The 15710-nt window shown below is 44.5% G+C and overlaps 1 protein-coding gene across 2 annotated transcripts in view; it reads right to left on the bottom strand.

Annotated features, from left to right (window-relative positions):
- Positions 1 to 15710, bottom strand: part of VPS45 (vacuolar protein sorting 45 homolog) — a 28089-nt gene extending 12379 nt beyond the window's left edge. Inside the window, exons 1-13 of one of the 2 annotated variants that reach the window (XM_067313480.1) lie at positions 15508 to 15710; positions 15272 to 15406; positions 15000 to 15060; positions 13619 to 13698; positions 13010 to 13078; positions 12567 to 12704; positions 12046 to 12156; positions 10561 to 10695; positions 10056 to 10169; positions 9188 to 9355; positions 5408 to 5566; positions 4508 to 4615; positions 4066 to 4187 (exon numbers count right to left, since the gene is read on the bottom strand). In XM_067313480.1, coding sequence (XP_067169581.1) covers positions 4066 to 4187; positions 4508 to 4615; positions 5408 to 5566; positions 9188 to 9355; positions 10056 to 10169; positions 10561 to 10695; positions 12046 to 12156; positions 12567 to 12704; positions 13010 to 13078; positions 13619 to 13698; positions 15000 to 15060; positions 15272 to 15406; positions 15508 to 15600 — 1493 coding nt within the window. In that variant the 5' untranslated portion in view covers positions 15601 to 15710. The remainder of the gene's footprint in view (positions 1 to 4065; positions 4188 to 4507; positions 4616 to 5407; positions 5567 to 9187; positions 9356 to 10055; positions 10170 to 10560; positions 10696 to 12045; positions 12157 to 12566; positions 12705 to 13009; positions 13079 to 13618; positions 13699 to 14999; positions 15061 to 15271; positions 15407 to 15507) is intronic. The other variant, XM_013956528.2, reaches the window with a different exon arrangement.

The raw sequence follows: 15710 nt of genomic DNA, 5'->3' as shown, positions 1-15710 counted from the left end.
CATCTTGGTGTTCTCATAAAGTGCTCAGGGAATTATTGTTTATATCAGGGGCAAATAATAAGCAATTTTGGAATAGGAAGAAACCCCAAGACTGTTATAGGATTAGTGGAAAAGCAATCTGCAGGAACACTCTCCCCAGCTGTTGTGCTCCTCAGACACAATTTGTGGATGTGGCTGTCTCCTTGGGTTAACAACCAATTTAACAGCTAAATGCTCAAACATTTCAGAGAAGAAGAAGAAGAAGAAACAACTTGAAACAAACAAGGACATGGTCACAGTTTTGGCTTAAAAAAAAAGCTCACAAAACACAAATCATACTAAACACAAGATACTATATATGATTTAGCAATAACTCCACTTTCCATACAGTCTAGGGCAGCATGTGTGAGCTCAGATGAAAGAGCATACAGCCAAATAGTTCCACAACACATGCTGCAAGCTGATGCTTCCAAAAAAGGAGATTTTTTCTTTGCTAAGGAGATACCTAACCCATCCCTTTGGATGTGTGTCAACTACAGACATTTCTAAGTGGTCAGCTGGTTCCAAATTCTTCGTCTCCTCAAGCTATCCAAAGGAACTTTCCCTTCAAAAAGTCAGTGGGAGAAAGATCAAGTCCAGTCCTTACGGTGTACAGTACTCTAAACTAGATGATTTCAGTGGATTCTCATGCTCCAAGTCTTTTAAGCTCTGATGGGCTTTTGAAGAAGGTAACTTTCCACGATCTTTCAATAGGCAGGTAACTAATTATGGTAACTTCTGAGAGACGCAGAATGAGCCAAATCCCATCTGGATCTACAAGGAGCAGTACATATTTCTCTACTGCTATTTCATAGGCTGTTGCCTGGTTGATGCAAAATGTGGAGGGCCAGTGTTTGGTTTAAGAAGTGTAACTGTGACAGAGCTGTCTTTCTGGCCTGTTTCCAAACAGATCTATTTTGTAAAAAGCGGACCCTGGCCATCTTAGGACAGCACAGTGAGACCAGGTTGGTCTGGCTGGGACAAATTCCCTATTCAAGAGGTTCCCAGGTCAAAGCATGAACAAAGCGAAGGTTCCACCCAAGGGCAGGCTTAGGCTTTAGCCTGTACCTTAGGAGGCATTTTGTACAGCACGTAACCCAGCTGGGGCTCCCACAGACTACGGTGATACAAAGAAGCTTTAGGAACTTTTCTAGCTAGAACATTCCAGCAGCAAGGTGGAAGGGACTGCAGGCTTACGGCATACCAGGAAAGGATGATATTTAACACAGTAGGAAATAAAGGAGAAGCAAAAGAAAGTAGAATTGCTTATTGCTCTCTCCTAGGAACCCTGCTCAGTGCTTTGCAAAGATTCCCTTTCCTGCACTGCTGCCAATTTTCACAGCTGAAGTTGGACCATGAGCTTCTCCTCCCTCGCAAGAGTGTAATGTTTAATACAGAAAGAAATAGTTAAAAAGAGTCTTTTCAAATTCTTCGCTGTTCAAGCAACTGCCTCCCTTTGATCAAAAAATACAAAGCCTTTCACCCTGACCTTCTGCTGAACTCCTGCCAATCACTGTAATACCATCCTCTGAAAGCAGAAAGCAACAAGACAGTATAGCCCAGTTTGCCTTGGGCTGTGATTTATTATCCTAAGTTTTGTGAAATTAATGAATTTAAATTCCTCACTCAATTTGTTTGGCAATAAGGCTAAACCATTAATAAATTAAGTGGGATTTTTTTTTCCAAACCTGAAAACTAAAACCAATTTTTAGATGAGCCCTTATTTTCCTGATACTGAATATTCATACTCCTGAGATAGCACAGAGCTGCAGCCCACATTTTATGCAGCAAATAACGACCAGATACAAAGTTATTTAGAAGCTTATTTTTTTGTCAAAGCTATCAGACCTCTGATTCCTCGAGCTCCTGTGTCTTGAACTCAACAAGATTTACCATTCCTATTAATGAACGACTCTGATAATCATGTGCCCTTGTGCTTTTGAACACTAACACTCCAATGAAGGCCAAAATTTAGGGCAATTTTGCAGAACTCTGACCAGCAGCAGCACTTTTGGGCCCTGTCACTGTGCCAAGGACAATCCCAAGGAAGGCAGCTCTACTTTTATCTTTTGAGATCTGTTTTACCAAAACTGCAGGACTCATGTTCTTTAGCTAAGACACAAGGCTGCAGCTGCTGTGGAGAAGGGAAGGAGGAGGAAACTCCATTTCTCTTCATCCAACTGCCATTTTGCTCCAGTTCTAGGTTAGAAGATAAATCCTTCTCATGCTCTCCTAAATAAATTCTTTGCATATTCTTTATAGAAGAATTCTCAGGGGTGGATTCCTGTACCTTTTTGAGGACAACACTTAAGGGGGAATCTAAATGAAACATAGTGCAGGAGAATGTAAGTGGGAACTGAAAAAGAGAAGGCAAGGGTCAGAAGGCTTCTTGTTTCTAGTTAGCTCAGAGCAACCCCCAATCTGGTATGCCCGGATGCCATTTCTGCTGTTCTGAAGGCCTCATTACAGATCTACTACAAATCCCATCTCTTTTTTGTGGGTCCAAGATGTTGAACATAGAGGCTGAAGTCAATCTCAGTCAAAAGCTGTTTTCTCCAGGGCAAGGCCAGGGACTGCTTCATTGGAGGAAGAGTCATATCTGTTGCTAGAGGCCTTGATTTTTCATGTCTATTAAAACCACCCATCCACCCTGTCCAAAATCCACCATTTTATTTTTAAAGGGAAAATCTGGAGTAAGGCGGGTATTTTCTGGTGTGCCAGGGACATACACAAACAAATTATCTCTTGTATGACTATAATTCTTTTCTTATTCGTAAATAAAATGATTAATGTACCCTGCTGTCAGCCTGGCATGGAATCTGGACGCCTCCCTGTTATGAAATACATTTTCACTTTTATCAGACAGATCGCAACGCCCCAAGGCAGGGCTAAGGAAGGAAGAGAACGCTGCAGTGTGTGTGTGCATCTCAAAGAGAGCCAGAGAGATGAATGATCCCTCTTTGACATGCTTCTGCCCCTCCCACTTGACATTTCTGAACCTTGGTCCTCAAGGCTACTTCTCTCCTGCTCCAAATGAGTCTGCAGTTTTAATTTAACCCAAACTGCCCAGCAACAGCCACCTTGTTTGTTGAGCATTACTACCTTGCATTTATTTTCTGCCTCGCTAAAAATGTGGCAGTTGCTGATAAAAAGCCAATAATTTGCAGCGTGTGAAGGGAATAATGATCGTTCTAATACTGCAAGCAAAACATCTTCCACAGAACCCTGGACCATTTACAAACAAGTGAGAAGATGCGGAGAATCGCTGCGATGGCTTCATCACGGATCATCAAAAAGAAGCAAAGCTAGCAAGTTAGCAGCAACAGCAGGTTCTTCTGCTCTAAGGAGACTACCACTAGAAGGAAGAAGAAGCACCCAACCAGCATGCTGCAGAAGCTTAATTTAATTTACGGAAAGGAAACTGAGGAACTGAAGAAAGGAGTGACTTGTACAGAATGCCATTAGAAGAGAACTGGTATCTTTTCTCTGCTGATTCTGTGCCCTCATTCTGTGGCCCATACTTAGCTTTAATGACTTCACTGACAACAGATTAGCATAGCTCCAGCAAAGTCAGCTAGAACCAGACAGCCAGAGTTCTTTTCAATTACAGTTATTAACCATATTCAGCAAGATCCCATTCTCATCAGAAATAGTAACTGGCTCAGAAGGGAGAGTTAGCAGTTGAACTATTTTTGGTTCTCTACAAATAAACGCCAGATGGCATGGAATGAAGTTAGGGGGCACGGTGAACATCTATCATGTGAACATCCTGGCAGTTTGGTGCAATGGCTTTATCCTTTACCTAAGCTTACGCTGGAAATGCCGCGTCTTGGCCAGCATTGAACACAAAGAAGAGAATGCTGCTGCAGTCTTAATAGCCCTCTCTCTGACACCTATCTGACAGTAAAAAAAGACCCACACAATCAAGATATTTCTCTGACAAGCCTAAGTTTTGTTCACCCATGGGCAAAAAACAACCTAAGTAGCAGAACTGGGGAGAGCAGCTACATTTCACTTCCAAATTCTGCCCTGAAAGGCCCCACATACCTGTCACGGAGAGTGTTGGGACCCAGGTAGGGGTACTGGCTGTCCTTAAGTTTTCCTTTGATGAGCTGATCTAGTGTTTCTTGAAGGAGAGGCTGGTGTTGCGTATACACATTCTCAACACCCTACAGTGCAAAAAAAGCTCTTGTTATGAATTAATACAGCGAGGCAGCAGGCTTAGGGAAAAGATCAGCAAAGCCACATTCAAAGAGCTAGAGCATCTGATGGATACAGCAAGTGTTAATCACTGAAGTCCAGATTTAGAGGCGCTTTTCAGCAACCAACTTCCATTGTCTTTAATGAGAATTATGCCCTAAATGGCTAGTGCACTTACTATTAAATCTCTGAAAGCCACAAAACATGGCACTGCAGTGCATGCGAGCCCTGCTCCATCGCTGTAATTTTGATCGGAGCTATCATTATTTCATCCATGGCAGATCCATACCTTCAGTCCTTTGAAGAATTGTTTGGTGATGGCTACAGCGTCCTTGGGACTGAACAGGTCGCTGCCCCGGACCCGTTTCCCTCCATATTCCACAACAGCAGACACTAGCTGTACAGAGAGAGGCAAGAACAGAATCCTATTAACCTGGGGAACCAGCTTGCAGGGGGTTATTGTCCATTTAGGCTCAATGGAGGTACAATGGCCAGGGAGTCAGGGACATCAATCCCAAACATACAGTGCAATATAGGGAGAGGCAAGGAGGAAGAGGAGAAATATTCCCTATATACATCAAGCAAGTCAGTCTGCTGTGACACTGCCTGCATAAGAAGAGGGACTTTCATTTCCATAGTCTGTTGCAGTGATAGCAAATCTTTCATACGATGTGACATCATGCTGTTTCTCCACCTCCTCTCCAGCTGCTCAACACATTTGCCAAGCACTGCCACCCTCTCCCTCCCAGCCAAGCTCCTTTTACAGTCTCCTAAAGTCCCTTGCTGCAACTATTGCCTATTCAGCAGCAGCAGGAGCTGGGGGAAAGGGGGTGGAGAGGAAGAGGGGAAGGAGAAAGGAGACATGTTCAAGGCCCTGCTTATGTGTCGTATACCAGCTCTAGCAGGCTTCTGGCAGGTGTGCCATGTCTGCTTTGTTCAATCCTTCATTATACACTGATTTTAGAAATGGAAATTAAGTAATTAGTTATGCCTTTAAAATAACATTGGCAGGCCCCAGTCAAGCTCAGGGCTCCTTTTTGCAAGGTGTGGTGCTATTCAACAAAAAAACATTGTGCTAAACCAAAGAAAGCAAGCAACAGGCAGCTTACACCAATTAATGATGATTTTCCACCTCTTTGCCCTCCTGTCCCACTCATTCATGCAGCAGAAGGAGAAATGTTGCAATTACCTTTCGATATTTCTCTGACACCCCCCTGTTCTTGAGATCTGTCATCAGCCCTGGCAGGCTATTGCTGCTGTGCCGCTCGTAGTGCAGGGCATAAAGCATCACCAGCCGAGCGGCATCAAATTCTGTCACCTTGGGATTCTGCAGGAGGCGCCGCACGTTCTGAAACAAGGTAGAGGGTAGCATTAATGGAGAGGCCTTCGGAGCACATTAAACCTCCAGCTCCGGAGCAATAGTACAGGCTAATATCAAGCCCACTGCCTAGCAACAAAACTGCATACAGGAGGAATGCAAAGGATTTAAATTGTGTCATAAGCACGGCAGCAGAGCCTAGCTTCTTAGGTGCTCGATGACTGGATTTATTAGAGTACAATGGACTGCAAGTCGCTTTCGGGTCTCTTCATGGAATTGGGAATTCATAACCCAACTCTGTTGTCCATTCTTAACTCGCCATAATACACTTATGCTAAGCTGAGCCCACCCTGCAGCCTCCCCTGAATGGGAGCATCAGCAGACACTTGTAGGAACTTTTAACCTCTGCCCTTCCTTTTTGAACCTGGGCAGAGCTGGACCTGGCCCACAGGTTCCAAAGTTATATTGGCTGTCAAGAAAAAAGAGCTAGCAAAATTACACACTTTTTTTTTCTTTTGAAAGGTGTGGGGCAGAAGCAGCAAAGTCTCAGATAATCTTTGGACATGAGAAGCGGAGGAGCAAGTGTCACGGGATTAAAGCATGAAAAGGAAAAGAAAGATTACTGCACTGGAGGTAAAGAAAGCAAACTATAGTTATTTACTTCTAATAAGCAGATCATCACTTTTGCTGGTGAAGAGACCATGATACCATTGTAAATATAAAGGGTGCATCCCCCCAAAAGTCTGCCTATTAAAGTACAGACCATTTCCAGAAAAGTTTCAGAATCCCTGACGCAGGCCATTTACCCTCCAAGGATTTTAGGCAGGATATAATTGCCTGTCTAATTTGACAACTGGCTGTATAAGTGCTACTCCTTGTCATTACAACAAAAAGCACTTATTTCCTCTCTGCGACCTCTCAGTCATTGTGCAGAGTTGTACAGTTGAGATAATGGCGTTAAGAGAACAAACACCAGAGCCAAGCTGGTAGCTTAGGTGAGCGATGGGAGTAATAAACTTCTTAACTCTGCGCTTTGAGATGGATCTCAAAGAACAAGCATCAGCTACTGAATGTGTTTACAGACATCTGGTTAGGGCTGGACAGATGCTTTAGGACACAGCAAAGTCTGAGATTCTCCCTGTGCTGAACATTAAAGCAAAACAGCCTGTATTAGCTCAAATGCAAGGGAGCAGAAGAGCTGCCAATTTTACAGTTGGAGGCAGAAAACATGGCAGTTCCAAGAAAGGGACAGAACCAGCCAGGATTTTTTCCACTCTGTAAATGTACACGACCTTCAAGCACTCCACAAAATCCCAGGGCGTCTTTGCAAGATGCTCACACCCTCCTAATACAGATAGGCAACATGGACACACTCAGTTAGAAGTGCTGTGAAACAGTTATTATTTACCAAGCTGATTCAGCTGTATCTGCTGTAATTTGTTTGGCTGATGCAGACTAGTCATAAAAAATACAAGGTAAAGCCCTGGCTTTGAGGCGGATCAACAGGAGTTTTATCATGGACTTTGGTAAAGTTAGGACTTCACCTGTAGGGACAGGGACAGAGTCTCACGGAGATGTTGCTTGCAAGATTTTCGATCCTGTGCTAGCATCACAGTGGCAATGCCTATATAAGCTGGAAGCAAGTAAAACAGTAAAGCTACTGTCCATCTAAGGAGATGGGATTCAAAACCTCCCATTCATCTCTCAAGGCTCATGTACAATGTCAAGATTAATAAGAGACCAGGAAAAGAATAACCAAAACGTACTGTACTCAGGGGCCCTAGGCCACCAAAGAAATTACCAATTGCTGAAGTTACATCAGTGGGAGAACAATTCTGCCTTTATTTCGTGCCCTGGCTTATTCTTCATGGCTTCTGTGGCCTTTCCCCTTCACTACCATTAGGAGACTGCAAGAGGGAACAGCCTGGGGCAGTGCAGCTAAAGAGATACTGATCTCTCATGTAGCAAGATACCAGTCCCCTAGTTTTGCATTTATTTTCTAGCTGCTACATGTTTTCCAGTAGGTCTCAGTTGTTAGAAATACAATACAGCCCGTTAGACATGTGGCTGTAAGCAAACTGCAAGCAGCTTTTGTGCTGTAAGAACTGCAGACATACCTAGTTAGTGCAGACTAAGACCTGAATTAGCATCAAGGCGAAATCTAGTAACAACCCAGCCTTGACAGTAGGGAACTCAGTGGGTGCTGACCTGCCTGTGTCTCTATCCCGTTTCCAGCTCTGCCACTTATTCTCTTAACTGTAGAGCTCGTAATGCAACTGCATCATCACTGGAAGTTCATGTCATGCCCTTCTTCAGTGAATCCAAGACAATTTCATAAAGCCAGATAATTATCCAAGATAATTTCAAAAAGACCAACATTTTCCCAGATGGTCTCCAACGCCAAGCACCCAAGTTTCAACACTCATGTTCTGCGCTGTGTTAAGTCTTTAGCAGAATCTCTGCCTGTAACGTCACGGATTACAGATCACAGCACACTCATGATGGGCTGACAGTGAGATTAGAAGTCCAATATTTGACTTTTAAACTGCATAAGCTTGACCTAGAAACAATGATTGGGCAAGGGAACCTCAGAGACTGTCTTCCGCAAATGCATTTTATGGCTACAGTTCCACTTCAGAACTTAGTCATCTAAATTCTACCAAATATAAGCTATTGAACCATTCCTGAGCTCATATATCTATATAGCTGCAATGACTTCAGCAAGCCTATACTGATTCACATCAGCTCAGGATCTGGCAATAGATTACAATACTTGAAGAGCTAATATTATCACATAGCCACCCACTTGGAGCACAGACTAACACAGGCAAGGAAGAAATGTATTTCAAATCTGTTGAAGATGCTGTAGTCAAAGTGCCTCTCTAGTATTTTGTAAAGGAGGCCATTACATGGTGTAGCTTCTATTTTAGCTATAAAAAATTAAGGAAATGTTTCTTAATATTGAGTTGCTGGTTGAACTCTGCAATAATACAGTCATTCTTAGCAAAACTGCTATATTCTCTGAATAGTCAGCAGCTACAATTCATCATTATTGACATACTGTCAGATACTAGGTCAGGTCATGGAATCCAACAAGCCATCATGGGGTCAAAAATTCAGTCTATACTCAGCTATAACAGAAGTCTCTTTTAGTCTTTTTGAGTCCTCTTTGCCAAAGAAATCCTTTATCTTAGAGGCTTTTCACTGTTAAAAAAGAAAAAAAAGTAAAAGCCACCACCCGAAAGAACAGTCTGGTTTAGACAATTTCATGGATTCCATTTTTTTCCCCTCCCCAACAAATACAACAAGCTTCTACACAGGGGTCCAAGTTTTGTTCTAGCGATGGCGGCGCAGGCAGCTTGCCAGAAGCAACTGACTGCATATAATGAAGGAATGTTGTACTGTGAAATGTAAAGACAGACGTTGCAAAGATGCTTCTCAAGCCAGTTATTAACTATGATTCATCCCCATCCGAACTGAACGGGTAGGAGAAGAGTAATTCTAACATGTAATGTCCCAACCCTGCGGGATATCTGCATGCAGAACTCCTGCTGATCTTCAGTATTAAGGTTTCATCAAGAGGGGAGTTTGCAGGATCAAACCATCCAGAAAGAAACAAAGGATCAAGGTTAGGTTTCGAGCCTGAGGTACCTGGAGGGCACTGGAATGGTCATTCTGACAGGCCAGTTCCTGCTCAACTTCAGACACCTCTAGCAGGTTCCGCTCACCAACCAGTCGAGAGAGCTCTCCCACTACTGTCACGTGCTTTGATACCGTGCCTGACATCTTCTTGAACTGCGGGTAATTCTCCACAAATGCCTGCAATGGGGAAACCAAGCCAAACAGTTCTTTAAAATAAAAGCAAGAGACAGTAAGAGACAGCTTATACAATTTATCACTAATTTGCACACACCCAACAATTTGCATCAGTGAAAGCCTGTTGATGAGGCACCTCTATCCCAGGAGCCCATAGGATTTTTCCAATTATAAGGAGATTTTTGGAAGGGATGTAATTTTTATTTACTCTTAAAATAAAAGGAAACAGCAAGCCTGCCCACAAACATTGCCATGATTCTTTAAATCTTGAGCACAGACTGAGTTAATAGCCTGTGCTCTGAGCTGCTGCCAAGTGACCCAGCTCAGATGTAGAGTTAGCGCAGTCATATTGGGTTAAGCTAAGTGCTTAAACTAGAACTTACTGATTCAGTTGTAGGGCTTCTGGATTCCAGTGAACTCTAAGCAGCAGCTCAGAGAGCAGTCAGAACAAGCAGGCTTGTAGACTACCCTGCAGTGATGCAGAATGGCCTATCAAAGTGCCTAGTCTTCAGTGAAGAAGGTATCTTTCCCCTTCACCGCATGAATGAGCACAGTGCAAAAAGGAGGTTCTTGCTCCACAAAGAGGTCTCAACTGTCAGTACTGGTAGCGTGGACTGTTAAAGTACAGACAGGAGCAGTTTGCACTATCCTGCAATGGGTGAGATTTAAGAAGTCCAGTCAGTTATGCATACATTGTCTGTACCTTCATATCTGCTATGGATTCCAGTTTCTGCTGCTCCTTAGGTTTCCTCCTCTGGAAATCTTCCATAAGATTCTTGATGTTACTGCCAATCTCTGCAAAGTTCAGGTACATGTTCTGCATGGAACAAAACAATGATCTAAGAGAAAGCGCTCCAACGTGAGTCTTGATGTAACTGGAAAAAAAGTGGTACTCTCTGTGCCCAAAACACTGAAGTTCCATTGCATATCTTCTCCCTGAGACCCCCAGCTTGAACAAGCAGCTCTGGCATTACTCCTGGATTTATTTAAAACTATAAAAAGGACACATTAATCCACTTCAGATGCTGCTTGCATTACACTGTTTTTCATCACCTGCATAAGCTATACAGTACAGCATCACTCTGATGCTCCAAATACCGGAAAGATCCTTTCTCTGTCAGGCAGTTCCATGACAGAACCAAGAATGGAACTTGATCCCCAAATTCAGCTACTCAGGAAGATTCCCATGATAAGACACAGACACCTACGTTGGCGTAGAACTCGTCATTCTCGGCAGACAGAACCACTTCTCGGAGATCCTTGCTTATCCCAGGTACCCGAGAGAGGTCAATACGGTTGTTGTTAATCCCCAGCAATTCGTGAACCATAGCCTGGTACGTCCACTAACAAGGATGGTGAAAGAAAAAGGGAAATGATCACTTCAGTAATAGAACAAACACCACTGGATTCAGGCTGAACTCAGACAAAACCAGTTTACACTCCTCTAGCAACACATAGTGGATTCAAAGTGTATCCCTCAACCTTTACCAGAATGTTATAATAAGAAATAAGTATTACTTCGTTATAATCAGATGGGCATCCCATTGTGAGAAGTGCTGTACAACACATAGGAAAACCACCCCGATTCCAGAATGCTTACTTACATTCAAAAGACATGACCCTCTAAAAGTAAAGTAACGGGGATTAATATTCCTGTTCAAACAGTTCTATTTGCCACATTATCTCCCCCTCCTCTGCCTGTGAAGTGGCATTTATTTTTGGCAGCAGAGGTTCCACAGTTACAAACTGTACCATTTCCGACATGCTCCTGTGCTGCTTATGCAGCGGTGGGAGTGTGTGTTTCTGCACATCAGGGAGCTCCTATATTTGTCCCGGGAAGACTAATATTAATCTACAGAGAAAACTGAAAGCTGATCAGAGCGCTGACATGCCTGACACTCCATTTATGTTCACTTGAATCTCTTTTTCTGGTAGGAAATCTCTGCGCAGCAGATGATGTTTTCAGTGCCCTGGGCTGAGTGCAGTCCTTAACTCTATACACCAAGCCTGAGCTGGGCTTCTGACTGTCAGGTCACTCCGATATACAAGTATCAGCACTAGCTGCTACACCATGAGCACCACAGAAGCCCTGGCTGCTGTTCTGAGGCAGCCCGGCTGCAGCTCCAGCCACTACCTAATCACTAGACTGACTTGTGTCTGAGCATCCCCACAGAAATGACAGGAGACAAATAACAGACTGTTTGATGCCAGAATCTGCAATACAGCTACAATGCAGCGAAGAAAAACATCACAATATCTACATCGTAAATACTTCTCCCCATCGATAACACAGAGAGAGAAACACATGAGTGCAAGGTCACTCAATAAATGGGTAAATGTGCTGCCAAACAGCCTTTACAAATAAACCCTTGAAAAGGACACTGCCAAGACACAAGGACTCTAAATGTTAAGTATATTTTACAGAAGTGTAAGTAGCCTGATTTTCCAGGATGCTGACTACATCTGCCACTGAAGCCAGAACAATCCGTGCTCAGCAGTCTGAAAAGCAGGCCACAGATCAGAGAGGGATTTTAAAAAAAAAGAAAGGAGAGAGGTACTTTTTACTTTTAAAATACAAACCATGCCCTGCCAGGTTGTGAACTCCAACTTGCTCCTACGGCCACATGGCTCTGTGCACTTCCAGAACCCGCATTCCTGTCTCCAACCCCTTGCGCAACTGTGAGATGATTCACCTGGTTCAGAAGTGGGGTGATAGCATCATCAGACCGGTCCAGAATAAGAAGTAAAGGAGGAACCTCAGTGCGCCGAAAGTCAAACAGCTCGTACTCTTTAGTGATTACTTGCTGTTGAGAAAAGGAAAAAAAGCCACTTGATCTTATGTATACTTGGAAAAAGTTTCATTTTAGTTGGGATTCAGGTGAACAAGAAGTAAAGAGCTGGTGAAAAATAACTTGTGCTGCTATCTTGGTCTACTTTGCTAATGAAGAAATAATACCTGCTCTCAAAAGGCATCAGGTAATCTACTGACATTTCTGATAATCCCAGGAAATACGGGTCTTGATCTCTTTTACAGGCTGGGAGCAGGCAGAGACAAGGGATTTGACCTGCCTAAAGCCACATAATCAGTAAATGGCAGACCAAAAATCCTCTGAAGAAGGGTATTGCTCTCAAAAGCATCAATGTTTAAAAAAATTAAACACAACTTAAGGACACTGTCGAACTCATTTCACATGACTGTAAGGTCTTACCATACCTTCACACATTCAGCAAGCCTCTTTGCTGACTCAGAGGAGAGCTGGTACCGAATCATGGGGCATTTCTTCAGAGACAAAAGCAGAGCAGTCAGCCCTTGAGTTGTTCTGGACAGCTGGGCTGGATCCCAGTTGCGACCCTAAAAGAAAGGGTGCGTCTAATATGGATACACCATCCCTGAACTCTCTCTGAGATAAAAGTCTTGTTTCTTTATAGGTAGATTGTAGTTTGACTGAAGGAGCAGGTACACCAAAGGCCACAATCCGAATTCCCCAATATACCCCTCCTTGCCAATTCCTTTTAAGGATCAGCTACCCCCTTACGGACTGTAAACAGCAATCTGCCTGCTGGGCAACCCACTGCAGTGCCCAGTTTGTTGTGGCTACTGGTCTCTCTATTAACCATAAAACAAGGCCCTGGAGGAGCATTAGCTTTTTTTCATACCTGGCAGCAGCCCAAGAGGTTGAGAGAAAAAACGTGTGGATTCACTGCAATGTAATCTCCATAGAACTCCTGCCAACAAGTGAAAGCAAATACAGTTAAGTGTCTTGCCAACCCTTATTCAGCCTACAAGAGTAAGTGTTCCAACATCAGCAACATTAACGCTAAAATCCTAAGCAGTGCACAGACCCGTTGAATCTGATCATTTCTCCTTCCTCCATGCCCAACCTCTCAAATCCCTACGCTTCTGCCGACAACTCCACTGCCAATTTCTGCTGTGTCTATTTTTTGCGTATGTAGCTCTTTGTCAATACCAGAGACAACATGCAGCGGCCTTGCTGAAACACAAATGCTAACAAGACCAGCAGAAGCTCTGACAACTGGAGGGCAAGGAGAAACAGAGGACGCATGCGGTTTTCTTCCTTTTATTTTTTTAATCCCATGTGTACAGTCCTCTTTGCTTCTACTCCTAGACTGTTGCACAGTGTTTCTGCATACTGTTCAGGAATTCCAGACGGGCCTCTCCTACCCACACCTGAATTAGTTAGCTTGTACATTCGCTTTGCTAGCGCTTTCGGATGAGGAGATCTGTTTAAGTTATTCAAAATTCACCTGAACTTCTGCCACAACTTCCTGCTCATCAGCCTCAGCTAATGACTTGACATCGCTCTTACTGATCACGTTACTGAAATCTGAAAGAAAACAACAGTGAAAGAATAGTCAGCCTCTGAGAGCAACATGTAACACAAGAAAATCACAGAACAGTATGACCGGATTTTCCACTGGAACAGGAGCACATTGCAACAGATCATTTGACTTTACACCTGCAATTATTATGCAGGCATTATAATCTGCTTGTTACTTTACACAGATATTCTGAACTAATTCGCTCTCCAACTTGCTGCCTCTGGTGCTCATATCTAGTCTACGACTGCAGCAGAGGACCAACGTGTGCCACCGAGACCACGGATTCCACACGCAGCAGGACACATCAGTATGGGCAAGCACAGAGTTCTCCTATCCTCTCCCTGACCTAACACGCGCCCGATTAGGCAACACCATCTACAGCACTACTGCACTCGGTAGATTTATAAAGGTAAAAGGTGATATTAAATTGCTTAACAGAGTGACACCTACATCTCTGCTGAAGCTCCTAGACATTGTTGTGTTTATTGATATTAGGTCACCACCACCCTTTCCAAACCCATATCCCCTCGCTCCCAAGGAGGCAGCTTCGCTCCTCCTGCGCAGCATTCCTGCAGATCCACAATGACATCTAGAGGCCACTTCCATTCATTTGCCAGAATCTAACGGAACAGGAGCATGCGTGGTGCCTTTCCTAGAGGACCAGACCCGAACACAAAACTAGCTATAGCTATTCTGCTTAATTTCCAAAACTACACAATATTCTGTGGCATGAACACGGCATGTGAGAAACACCTGCCTGTTATGCCAGACATTAAAAGATGCTGTGCAGCAGGTTTAGTCCAACACCGGGATGTGAAGACTATTCTAATACTGACTCCAACAGTATTTACCTTCAAGATTTGGGCCAGTCTCTCATCCTGGGCATCTCAGTTTTTCTTCCAATAAAAGGAATTTTATCCCCAGCACTAGCCTTCCTTCATGTTTATGAAGCAACATGATGCTTTAAAATCACAGAAGTTTTCTAGAACAACCTGTATCAGACTAATACATAGTTATGGTGTTCCTTCGTAAAGGAAGTTCTTTCAGTTTACTTATTTTATCCTGTATATACATACTGTTTGCTAAAAGGATTTGACTGGTGATCTAAATAAAATAAAAACTAGAATTCGCACATTTTCCACATTGCTTAAATCAGGCTTGAGCATATTACAACAGAACTGACATAACCTGCTGATCAACTTCAAAAACATTTCAGTAGATGTCCCACATTGGTATTTTCCACTGATCATCAGATCAGCCCCTGACAGGTCAGTCTAACCGATCGGACAAAACGGAACACACTTACAAATAAAATAGATGCTGTACTTGGGCCTGCGCAGCTCCTGGATGAGGTTTTCCACGTTCTCCTGCATAAAAGCAGAACCAGACAGAGCAAGATTTACGGAGCGCTCCTGCCACGCGACGGGGGACGTCGTCACCGGGCCGCGTTTCGACCTGTCCCGCTCGGCCGGGCCACCCTCGTCACAGCCGTGGGGTCAAGCGCCGAGGCGCCTGCGGGACGCGCTCGCCGTCGGGCACGGGCGCTCGGGGCGAAAAGCGGCGCTCGAAGCTCCTTACCTTGGTGGGCCGCAGGAAGCAGAGGGCCTTCAGGTGCTTCATGGTCTCCCTGTGGAAGGAGTCGATGCGCTCGAAGAGGTAGACCTCCTTCTGCAGGATCTCCGACTGCGTGTACACCATGCTCACCACGCCGGTCTGCACGGGCACAGGAGGCCGCGTTACAGCGGAGCCGAGCGGGGCCGGCCCGGCTCCCCGGCCGCTCCCCGGCCCTGCCCGCCGCCGCCGCCGCCGCTCACCGTCTCGCGGTCCATGAGCAGGACCTTCATGCCCGGCCCGCTGTCCTCGATCATCTTGGACACGTATTGCTTCACGGCGAGCACCGCGTTCATCTCACTTCGGTACCGCTCGCCTCGGCTCGGCTCGGCTCGGCGCGGCTCAGCCACCCTCACGGCCCGCGCCCGCCGCCTCCCTGGGACTTGTAGTCCGCGAGCGGCGGGCG

This window comes from Apteryx mantelli, chromosome 31, assembly GCF_036417845.1.
Source record: "Apteryx mantelli isolate bAptMan1 chromosome 31, bAptMan1.hap1, whole genome shotgun sequence".
In the NCBI taxonomy this organism is placed as follows: Eukaryota; Metazoa; Chordata; class Aves; order Apterygiformes; family Apterygidae; genus Apteryx; species Apteryx mantelli.
This window is presented reverse-complemented; position numbering and strand designations above follow the sequence as displayed.